General features: G+C 36.4%; 1 protein-coding gene across 5 annotated transcripts in view; it reads left to right on the forward strand.

The window, feature by feature from the left end:
- Positions 1-235: 235 nt before the first annotated feature.
- The window catches only part of NHLRC2 (NHL repeat containing 2), a 39,196-nt gene continuing 27,061 nt past the window's right edge, over positions 236-12,370 (forward strand). For 2 of the 5 annotated variants that reach the window (XM_052798485.1, XM_052798484.1), the window contains exons 1-3: positions 237-513; positions 2,647-2,799; positions 9,709-10,164. In XM_052798485.1, the coding sequence (XP_052654445.1) occupies positions 351-513; positions 2,647-2,799; positions 9,709-10,164 (772 nt within the window). In that variant the 5' untranslated portion in view covers positions 237-350. Of the gene's footprint in view, positions 514-2,646; positions 2,800-9,708; positions 10,165-12,370 lie in introns of all 5 variants that reach the window. The other 3 variants (XM_052798487.1, XM_052798486.1, XM_052798488.1) reach the window with 3 other exon arrangements.

The following is a 12,370-nucleotide window of genomic DNA, read 5'->3' on the forward strand; positions in this document are numbered from 1 at the left end:
TTTCACATCTGTTCCACTTGCAAATAAAGTAACTGGGCGGGAAATGCAGTCTGTGTTGAATCTGCTGAGCTGGAATCACCGCGAGGGATTCTCCTCAGGACTGTGCTTCTGTGGATATCAAAGTTATGTAAAAACACGAAATTAATGAGAAGGCCCCCCTTTAAGACAGACGAGTTATTGCGTGTTTGGGCTTAGGCTTGGGGGTTTGTGTTTGGGTTTGTTTTTTTGTTTTTTTTTTTTAGTTACAGTTTTCCTCCCCCGCCTTGCGGGAGGTGCCGAATGTGCGGCGGTGAAACGGCAGGCAGGTAAACAGCGGCCCGTCGCGGCGGCGGGCTCGCCCAGGAGGCGTCATGGCGGCGGGGGGCCTGGCGGGGCTCCTGCCCGCCCAGACCCAGCTGGAGTACGCCCTGCTCGACGCCGATACTCCCCAGGAGAAGGAGAACTTGGTCTACCAGTACCTGAAGAAGATGGACAGCCGGGAGCGGGACCTAACGGTGCCCGAGCTCGGCGGAGGTGGGTGGCGGGGCCCGAGCGGGTCAGGCCCCGCGGCGGAGCGCGGTTCGGTGTCCCGGGCCCGCCGGGCGGGCGGCTGCGGGGCCTCCCCCGGTGGAGGTGGCTGAGCTCTGACGCTCACCGTGTGGCGTTTTCCTTGCAGTGCCGCTGCCTGCGAGGGCCGCGTTCGCTGCTTTTTTTTTTTAAAGGCGCTTTTAGTTACAGGAAATGTCACTTCTGAAAGCACCGAGAGCGAAGGACAAGAAAAAAGAAGCCCTTTATAAATGCTCCCCTGCTGGTGGTTGCAGAAACCCGTTCTTAAAAGCCTGTCTTCTAAATCTCTGCTAGCTTCATTAATTTTTTAATTTTTTTTTTAAGTAAAGTCTCTCCCTTCTGTGCCGTGTATTGATATCTCTCTCCTCTGGTCATAGTGAGAACCTTACCAACTCTCGCAGCTTTCCCCTGAGCTCCCTTGGTTTCACTGCAGCTGCTCAGGATGTTTCCCGGCTCTTTCTCCCCATGACTTACCTGCGCTTGTCAATTTTCATGTCCCCGATAATACAAACTGTGCTGGAGAAGTCACCCTCCTTCAGTGGTGCGCCCATTTCCCTTTCACACATTTCTGTATCTCTTCTTGTGCTAAGTGTGAAATCAAAGGTTAAGTCTTGTAAGATCTTGCAAGTCCTGCTCAGGGTCCTTTTAACCTTAGTGAGGCTCTCGGCAAGTGTGGGAGCTCACATCTGACTGCAAGACAGAGACCTCGGGAGGTAAACTTCGGAATTAAAATCACATACCTATCGTAGGAATGAATTCTGACTTTTAACCAGTGGAGCAAAGTGAATGCTCTTTCTGTCTAAATTTGGACCCTGAATTGAATTTTCACTTTTGTCATTAATAGTTTCACTTTCTATGTTCTGTCAAAGCTTATTTTCTACTCTAAAAAGAGCTCAAATAGGTAGCCAATATTTTTTCCAGTATTTTTTTATGAAACATATTTTAATTCTAGTGAAAAGGGGAGCAATGCTGTAAATAAATAACCTTCTCTTTTCTTTTAAAAAGTAAACAGTAAAGCCCTTATACTGTGGAAATAATGCATATACTTGATAAATTATTCTCATTATTGTCACCAAATCTGAATTTGTGTGCATCTGTTTATGTTTATAAATGTATGGAGGTAGAGATCAGTCCTCCTCCTAGTGAAACTGAAAACGAGCCTCCTGCTGACTTCAGCAGCAATAACTTCTCCTGGGGCAGTAAGAAATTAGTCTGCTGAAACTGTTAGAGTGGAAGTTTTGAGGATTTTTAGATTAGTCAGAATACATTTTTAAAAAACAGGTCGTCAAAAATTTAGGTCAGCTTTGCATTGTATCACATCTATCTTTCACCCCCATTATTCTCAGAAATATTAAGTGATAATAACGGCAGACCATATTCTAGGATATTTCTTTCTCATCTTGATACCAGTTTCTAGTGGGATCAGAGGAATATCAGTTACCAGTGAGAAAAGAATGCTTTCATGTCTCATATCAAGTGGTTAAAATAAATGACCAGGACTACTACCGGGAATATCTGAAAAGGTTGTATTTCTTCCCATGTAACAGGATTAATTTATACCTGTCATTTCGAACTTTGAAAATCAAGATCAAAACTATAAACACAAAAATTTTTTAATTATCTCTGAAATTAGTTCTTTACAAAACTGGGAAAAATCATTAAGAGTTTAACAGATTTTTACTTTACTAGCATTTATGTGAGTTTTAAATAATTAATTTTTACCCATATGACATTGTTAGGGGTTGAATAATGTAGATCATGTTTTAAAATGCATGAAAATTCTTCTGAGGCTTGCATGTTCTTTCAATAAAAAGGTGCCTATTTAAATATATAAACTGGACTTTCAGTATTATATTAAATCTTGTTAATAGTATTTCTTTTCATTTACTAATTATGAAGAATTAGGGAACGTAAGGATGAGTTGGATAAATACAAGACTTTTGGTTTGCTTTTCTACCTGTGTGGAAAGGAATGTTGAACTTTTTTTTTTTTTTTTAAGTGAAATGTAGCAGGAACGTTTGGTGGTGTGCAAATTCGGTATAAGTGTCTCCCTTTCCCTACACTTCCCCTAACTGGGTATCACTGTTCTCTGAATTCCAGATCTACAATGGTTAAACACTGCAGGTCCTATTTCTCTTCACAAAGAGCTTTGTGGAAAAGTTGTGGTGTTGGATTTCTTTACTTACTGCTGCATCAATTGCTTGCACCTGCTGCCTGATCTCCACGCATTAGAGCACCAGTACTCTGATAAAGGTAAAAGTGCTTTGGCTTGCTTGGAATAGAATTTACTGGCAGTGTTGCAGGCAGAGTAGCTGAGTCACTTTGTTGCTGGTTACTAAACAGCTGGCAAAATTTCAGGGGTGCCTAAAAATGTCTTCTAATCTTTTAAGTAGCCTAAAAAAGGTGACTGTGTATACTCCCATCACATTTTTAAATGGGGTTAAATAAGGTATCTGTTGTGTCTGTATCATTAAAGAAATAGTATATGTGCTTAAAGCCCAAATCTGATATCCTCATAAATAAGGCTATTTGCAAAAAGCTACACAAGGATGTAAGATACAGGCTCAAAGTTAATGTAAGTATGTAACCCTCTACACTTGACTTAGGAACCAACTCTGAGAAGACTGTAGTAAAGGTGGTAGAATGGATATAGTTAAGGTTACTTGTTTTTTCCATTCTAACTGAAACAACAAAATATGTAAACTTGGTTTAGAATTTTTTTGGTATTGGCATCACATTATATACCATTAGTAGTCTTGTATTCTGGAGAGGAAGTTAAGCTCTTTAAATTCACATCTGAGATGAAATCTATCTCTCTGAGTGAATAAAAATGCAGGGCAATTACTATTTAGAATGCAGTCTCTTGTCATCATGATGACTTGTCAGAGATAAGCTGTGATCGTACACAGAATGTATCAGCTACTCACTTATCTTGGATATTTTAATAGACTGAACAGTAGGATGAAGAACAGTGTTACTTTCAGCCCTAAAAATATTGTATTAAATGCAATATATATATATGTAGTAAATAACATTATCTTACAATGTTTAAGTCTCTGATTATCTGTTGGCATTTCTCATTGTTTTTAATTTTGGCAGCATTTATTTTCATGTGTTACCTTCTTTCACTAGAAAAAGAAATTACAATGCCTTTGAAATTTCAAGTTAACTTTAAGTAGTTCACTTATATATTGTAGGTTTACATAGTGCTTTAGAGAAGACTCAAACTAATTTTTCTACCTTGGAAAGCTTAGCTGTTTGCTTTGGAGAAATTTGAGATCTGGTTTAATGTTTCAGATATAAGGAACTTTACTAAGGAAAAACTGTCATGGCATTTTTGGGGGAGGGAGGCAGTTTTAAGTGGAAGCTGATTAGCAAATGATAAATGGACGGCTGTGGATATCAGGCATGCTGGTAAGAAGGTCTAGATTGAGATTTCAGAAGATTACGTTGATCATATAATGGATAATAACTTTAAATTATAAACATTTTATAGTATAGTGTTATTGTATTAATATAGCTGTCATATCCTTAATCTGTTTTCTAAGACCAAGCTGTTCAATCAGTTGGTAACAAAATACTCATTTTAACAACCTCTCCCCACAAGCTTTCTCTTTAAAGTATTTGAACATCTCTATACTGGTGTAGAAGAGGCTGCAGCACTCTGAACTGAACTGGAGTCCACTTGGAGACACATTTTTTGTTTGACTTGTATTAAACTTCCTGTCATAGGAGTCCTTACTTGAGGAAAGTACTTTGCTGATAGGTGATAAATTCTTTTTGTGTTTGAGCTATCCTAGTAAGTTGGTTTTGGATTTGAGCTATCCTGTTCCTATAGGAACTGGAGAGAGAAAAAAGATACTTGGGATGAGAGTAGAGGTAGAAGGAAAGAAGAGCAGGTGTGTGCAACATTAATCTTAAATTTAATCCATTAGGAAACAGAGGGCAGCAGTTTGATTCAGGAAGAGATTAAAGTGCTTGATGGTTCAAACAAAAAGAAAAATACGTGGGTTTTTTTCACTACGAATCTCCCTTTTGATTGTTTTCTGCTGTTTTCATGATTGTCAGCCTTTTCAGGATTATTTAATCTTTCTTTGCTGTGCGAATTGTGTAAATTTTAGCATTATAGTAATACATATAAATACATCAAGGCAGCAAGGGTTGTGGGTTTTTAAGCCATAGAAAAATACTTCAGTAGATGGTCTTACATCAATGTGCATCTTTTTCACCAAAGGCAAACATGGTTTACTAATCACTAGGAGAAAGAGAGCTGTTGACTTGAGAAACTGGAGGAAAATAACAGTTTGAAGAGTAAAACAGAAAGGATGTCGAACATATAAAAAAACGCTTTAAGAATGTCTAGATATATTAATGCAAGTATCTTGATATTCAGCCTTATTCTGGAGTTTCATTCTATTTTAACCTGCTCTTTTATTTAGTTAATGGAAGTCCCTTCACTTTTGTTTGGGTTAGTTCCGAAATCTATCACCTTGCGATTGCAAAAAACCTGATTTTGGTGCAAAAGATGAGCAACATTTCTTTTGGTAGCAGCAAGTTGGATTAAATATATAGTGAAACTACAGCTTTACTAAACTTTAGATTTGTAAACATAGCATTTACTTACACGTTTCATGTATATATTTACCGTGCTATATAGAAGTATATATATATATATAGAAGTGGCAGAGGGTGCTGACCTAGCAGACAATATTAGTCAGAATGAAAACAAGCTTCTCTACTCTGAGAAAGCATCTATCTCATAATGCATTTGGATCTTCAATCTATTGTTTGAATATTTGAAGGAATGTTGCCTATATTTTTCTGCATAACTAAGAACAAACCTCAAAATTGATATAATGTCTTTCTTTGATCGTACATTGTATATATACATTTTTGATACTGATTACTTTTTTTTTATGTGGTTCAATGCTCTCTTATGTGGAGTATATTGAAACTTCAGCAGTGTGATCATCAGTCATGAGAAGTCTGAACACAAGAAGCTGTAGTTTCAGGGTGATCCTAAACCATTGTATATATCATTGTACATATGCACATAGTTCTATTGTCTGGAGCTTCAGGAGATCTGTTTCAAAATGAAGACTGCTTTCCATAGGATTAAATGTCGCCTAGCATCTTTAGCTGATATGTTCTCGCTGCTATCTTCAGTGGTGCTATTTCTGTGTTTCAAGTGGCATTCAGAAAGTTATTTTAAAACCCAGTGCATATTCAGTTCATGTTATCAGCAGTCCAGAAATGACTTCTATAAGAGGGAGTACTTTTTAATATTTAGAAATAGCTTGGCGTAACTCCAGTGTTGTGCTCTGTTATAATCGTTCAAGTAAAGTGTTTTAAATGGTGTGCATATTCTTATGTCTTAGCATAGCATCCATCATTTTCCACAGGAGTTTTCTTCATGAGAGGATGTTGTAACTTCTTTGCGCTGTTCAGGTGTTCAGTATAGAATTGTCTTTCTAGCCTGAATGCTGTTTTTGAAGGACAAATATAAGCACTGCTGCTGATCCTATTACAGTTAAAATATTTGACCTGCTGTTTGGAGATCAGTTAATGATACTATAACGAGCTGTCTGATATTGCAACATGCTGCACCTATAGGATTGATAAAGACTGTATCAGTTATAGTTATTTTTTTTAATTCTGTATCTGTGAAATTGTTATATTCAACTAAGTTTTTTACTATGCAGCACTTTCCCCTTTCCTGTTGTCACACTGAAGATGTTCTTCTGCGTTAACACTGTTTTGTGGTTGAGGAGGAAGGCTAAAAGAGAAAAATACTTCTCAGTTTCTCTGTAACTGAAAAAAACCCCTCTGTAACTGAATAAAAAGCCAACTTAAGATGAAATCAGTTTCTTTAGAAGTAAACAAACCCATTTGAGCTCAAATAATACAACTATTTAAGACCTGAAGTAATTGCCATTGTTACATTTCTACCACAAAACCAGTGGTGAAGGTAGAACAAAGATGTCCAGCTAGCCAGATTGCACCTCTACCATAAAGGTAGAAAAGCATAAAAGTAAATACTACATTCTGTTCCAAACCATGTCCTTGGATGCAGTTGTTTACAGTTGTTACTCTTTGGGCCCTGGTTTAGGCCCTCTCTGATCAGAGGGCTGGTTTCACCGTTCTTGTAATGCCAAACTCCGCTGACTGTAACTGCAGGGCTTTTGGCGGACGGTTTTACAAAAGCATTTTATTTTTACAAATTTGCTTAAAGTTTTGCAAATAGTGAAGCCCTTTAATGGATTAGGTAGTAAGTGCCAAATAACTGTAATGATCTGATACATAAATTTCCAGTTTAGAATGAATTGTTGTGTCACGTAACAGTTTAGACTAAATGAAATAAAATGTATAAGATAGGTGAGTTACTGCAGAAAAAAAGTACACTTCTTGTGGATTAAAAATTAAAATGCTAGAATGCTAAATAAATAAAATTATTTTCTTTGATAAGGAGAAAGGTGCATTATGCAAGCTGCAAAAAATTATTTTTTGTGTGGATTTCCTTCTCAGAGAGCTAATTCTGGATTTTGATAATTGTGGTTGCAACTGGAAGAGTAAAGAGAGAAAAACTGGGGGAAAGAGGGGTACTGTTCTAGCAACTATGAGAAGCTAGAAGATGAGAAATAAATTTGTTAGCAAGGTGATTGAAAATATTTAGGTTGTGTCCTGATTAGATTTGTGATAAATTGATGAAGTCTTTTCCTGTTGTAACAAATGGTTATATTTGAATTGGAAAAAAATTACCTTCTAAAAATAAAGTATCTGCTACTACAAGTAACTGAAACAGTTTATACTCTCAAGTCTCCTTAAAACTTTGCTGAGAAAACATTTATTTAAAAATTTGTTTTGTCCAGATGAGTGTCATTTCAGGAGGGCTATTTCCGTTGGCTGTTGTTTAGGATAAAGCATAACAATATTAGAGTAAGCACTAAATGACAGAACTTGCTTACTTAGAGATACACGTTGTGCATCTGCCTTTATCTTTTATAACTAAATTGTATCCTGCTTATCTAAATTTAATAACCGTTCAACCAAACCTATTTTGTCTGTAGTAGCACAATACAACATTTTCAATTGCAGTGATTATTTGTACAAGCACAAATTAGTCTGATTTAAGAACCTTATGAAGTTCTTCGAGGATCTACACTTGTATTTCAGAGTATAAACATCATCAGAATTGGATTAGATGGGATAATGGCTGTTCTTATTCCATGCCACCTTGTACAGACTCCAAGTCTTCTTTGCTTTTTGGTATTACTTGTATTACTGAAAAAATATGGTACTATAAGGAGTCTACCTATAGACATTGGTGACTGTGGGAAGGAAGGAAATGCCACAGATATTTGAATGCTACTGATAAAAGGGTTTATAAATGCTAAATGTTTTTATAGACCTGACTGGGGAAAAAAAAAGAAAGTACTTTTTTTGTTGTCAAAATAATTTCTAATACTGCAGTAAAATTAACTCATGTGGGCGTCAACTCTAAGGATATTTTCCTTTCCCACTTAATTTGACTCCTCTCCTCAAAATAACACAAAAGATCACATACAAATTTAAAACTTTTACTTGGACAAAGAAGTAGTAAGATCCCAGTTGTTATTTGTGGTTACAAAATGCTTGCACTATCCAGAAACGTGAGTGATTTTTGGATAAGTAGTAAGGTTAATGTCTAATGATTTCCATTAGATTAACAGGTCTCGTTTAAAATTATTGTATTGCAGGTTTCTAGAACTGCATAGTTACTGTTGTTATCTTCCTTACTTCAGTTAGAATTGACAAATTACTTTGACTATAACAAGATTATGCTTATGGCTAATAGTATTCTTTAAATACAAAGTAAGACGAAGTATGGTATTGATGTCATGCACGGTTTATTTCATTTGGTGGAGATTATGCTAGTGAAACATAATTTAAAGCCCTGAAAAAGGATGTAGTCTTTTTTTTTTTTTTTTTACTTCCCCTCCTAGAAAGTACTGAAAAGTGGCTTGACTGAAGGAAGGCTCTCTATTCTTTCTTGGGTAGGGAGGGGGAGTGGAAAATTTGGGGCTGCTTACGTAATTGTCTACATGGGGTGGAAGCAGATTTATTTCTTATCACAAGGGAAAAGCAGCTGAAGTCTGAGCCATGGATTTTTACTTCTGTGTTTGAATTTCATAAAACTAAGAAAATAAGCAAACAATTCAAGGAAGCTCATAATTGTGTGCTTTTGATCGATTTTAGGGTTGGTATTATGTATGCAATGTATATAAGCAGAATTATATTGCTTTATGCTTATGCAACACCTTTGTACTAGGATTTGAAGTGCAGTTATCCCTGCTATGGGAAAACCTGAACTCTTCATTGTCTTTATTAACCAAATACAGAAATTAAGTTAAACATTTTAAGGGGAGGGGCAAAAATCAATTATTTAATCCTCCCTCCCCTCCCCCCTTTTTTTTAAGGAAAAGGGTTCAAGCCTGCCTGCTTTGTAACAAGTGCTATTTGTAATTTTGTCATAGTTGTCAGTGCTGGCATTTTTATTTGAAATATAGAATACTGTATTGATTTCAGAAGCCTATAGTTTTTTGGTGGTTTTTTTGGTTTGGGGTTGGTTTTTTTTGGGGGGGGGGGGGTGTTTTGGTTTTACTGTTTATCTAGTTAGATGTGCCAAGGTAACTCTGGACTTCTGGAGTTCAGTGTTATATTTGTGATTCCTAGTTAACTGTGGAAAAGGATTAATTTTCTAAAACACCATAGTAGTGTATAGGAATCAAAAGACAAAGAGGTATCATAAACATCTGAAAAAACCCAAAGTATCAGTTGAACTGCTACAACTTACCCATAATTATTTTGAAAGTATTTCCTACCTTACTATGTAGAGGTTCAGGAACTAAGAACAATTTATGACATATTAAATGTCAACCAGCTGGGGAAGTAATGGTCCTAAAGTTCAGTAATTTTACTGAAGTGTTATTTCTGAGTTTCAGTATTTTGTATACATATCTATCTGTATTCCTACTGAGATGTAATTGCTTTTTGTTTGTTCAAATCCTCTTTCATTCTGGAAAGCAGTCAGTCACATTGTGAGATAACTGTGCTTCATTTTTACTTTTTTTTTTAATTCAAATACAAATATGTATCAATGCACGATTTTATTTTTCCTTTCAGACGGTCTTATTATTGTTGGTGTCCATTCAGCGAAATTCCCAAATGAAAAAGTTCTGGATAACATTAAAAGTGCTGTTCTGAGGTATAATATTGTGCACCCTGTAGTAAATGATGCAGATGCAACACTGTGGCATGAACTAGAAGTGTCCTGCTGGCCAACTCTGGTCATTCTCGGGCCTCGTGGAAATATGCTGTTTTCGCTTGTTGGAGAGGGACACAGAGAGAAGTTGTTTCTATTTACTTCTATAACACTGAAATTCTACAAGGAGAGAGGACAAATCAAAGACAACAACATTGGAATAAAGCTATACAGGGACACCCTCCCACCTTCTCCCCTGCTGTTTCCTGGCAAAGTGACTGTAGATAATTCAGGACAAAGGCTGGTAATAGCAGACACTGGACATCATAGGATCTTGGTTACTCAAAAAAATGGACAAATTCTACACACTATTGGAGGTAAGGCTATGTAAGTTTATTATAGTAATTTTAGTTTAGGAGTAGAGTATGTTTGCTGGGCGTACTAGGCTGATTCTTTTCTTAGAGGACATAGCAGTTTATAAGCATTGCCAGAAATATTTTTTCTACTAAAATGACTTTTACTGGATATAGGGGGATATAGTATAGTACCATCAGTGAGAGACTCTGTTACTGCAGTTGGTTGAGATTTTTTTTCTTTGTTCCATTGACTAAAGCTTGTATTTTTATATGATGTCCAATATGAATTACAAAAAATATGTTTTGTATTCCTCTGAAAGAGTTGCAGATGGGTTTAGATTTAAGTGACGTACATCCACATCCAGCAGCAAGGTAGGGAAAAGAGACAGTAATGCTTCCGTTTCCAATAGAAGAAATGAATGTTGAATTGTGGCAGTGGTGTTGTGTGGGGAGGTTTTTGGGGTGTGTTTTTTGTTTGGTTATTGTTGCTTTTTTTTAAAATGAAGAGCATTCCTGTATAGGATCCTCTTCTGGTTTTTAGAGGAAGGGAGAATTATTAAGAGCAGGGGCATTGCACTAGTAAGTACATAGGCACCTGAAAATGAAGTTGCCTTAGTGTATATTAAAAGGCCTGTGTTCTCATCAAAACTGAGGTGTAACGTATAAACAAGTTATGAAAATAGTGAAAGTTAAGTATTTTAAATTTAGTTACATTTGTTACAGAGTTTATATTAGTAACATTTTGGCTTTAAAAAAACTAAACTCTTTAATGGTTTTTGTAAAATTACAATCTGCTTTACAATGCAAATTAAAAAAATTGCACACTCTTTGTATGCTTTACTCTTTCATAAATGAAACATTCAGACTTGTTCTTTTTTTTAATCTGTTACAGTGGTCAAAGTTACATCTTAATGCACCAAGTAATAGCTGTTAGGACAGCCCATCTGTGAGCAACCTTAATAGACAGATTTAGGAAGTGGTTAAATCCCCAAATCATTTAGAACAATGGCTCATTTATGTCTCAAAATCACAACCTGTATGCTGATGTGTCGTATATTAATTAGTCTGGTATTGACTAACACCTCTGCCATGGCAGGATCCTACAAAGCTCATAAAAATACCAGTGGCACTGCTATTTAAAGAAAGGAAGAAAATCTCTTGCTATTTGAAGTAACAGTGCATTGGATAGACAGACTAATTATCCAAGTTAACCTGTTAAAGACATTAGTCTTAATACCCATCTCCTATGGGAAGTACAGACAAGATTTCTTATGACAAAAATAAGAGAATTTGGTTTCTGTTTGATATGTGTGATGAAGTCTCTGCAGACAAGCTACCCTTTAGTGTGCTGGGATAGTTAGTAAACAGTAGTTCAGAAGGAAGTGTCCTAACCTCTGAACTGGTACCCCTCCTTCCTCTGGCACTCTGCTATTCCCTTCCATGGGGATGTGCACCCTGACAGTTATAAGGGGAACTACTGGAATCTTGACACACCAGCACCTCAGTCATTGGTGTCTGTTAAGGTCTAAATTGTCTTCTGGCAGTAGGTTGTAAAAGTTTGTGTATTTCAGTGACTCAGTTAAATGAGTCAGTGGGCAGGAAAGAATGTAATGAAGTTGATAATACAGTAATAAATGTGGGCATGCACAGAGGTTGAAATTACTATATTTGCATCGTAAATCATGATGCACACATAACTCATATCTAAATGTCTTCTGCTGACACATACTGCTAATGCACTTTAAATGTTACTCCCTCTGAAATACGATGCTTACCTTCATACTGTTATGTTCAGGACATGTTCCTTTCTATTTCTTGATTGTTCTGTGCAGAAGACTGACACTCCATCATTCTCACTGTTCTTTCGTGTAATTAGTTCCATGTCATCTTTTTCCTAATTATTATTAATGAGAAAATGCTGCTAATCAAATTTAGTTTCATTTGTGATTACAGCAAAATCTAAACCATTGAAATGGAGTTGAGTTCTGGAAATTAAAAGTTTTTCCTGCTGGCTTGCTTTGATGTAGTTGGGAAGAAAAAAAGATGTAGTTTTTAATTTCTGTCTTCCATTGTTGCTGTTGTCCTTTAGGGCAAGGAAACAGGAACAATTTAGACCCCTATTAGGACTTCTATTTGGAAGATGAGCTTAAAGAAGCAGAGAACTTGTGGAGAATGAGTTCAAAACTTAATAGCACCAGGCTATTGTAATCACATAGCACAGTGACTA

The sequence above is a fragment of the Harpia harpyja genome, chromosome 10, assembly GCF_026419915.1.
Source record: "Harpia harpyja isolate bHarHar1 chromosome 10, bHarHar1 primary haplotype, whole genome shotgun sequence".
NCBI classification, from domain to species: Eukaryota; Metazoa; Chordata; class Aves; order Accipitriformes; family Accipitridae; genus Harpia; species Harpia harpyja.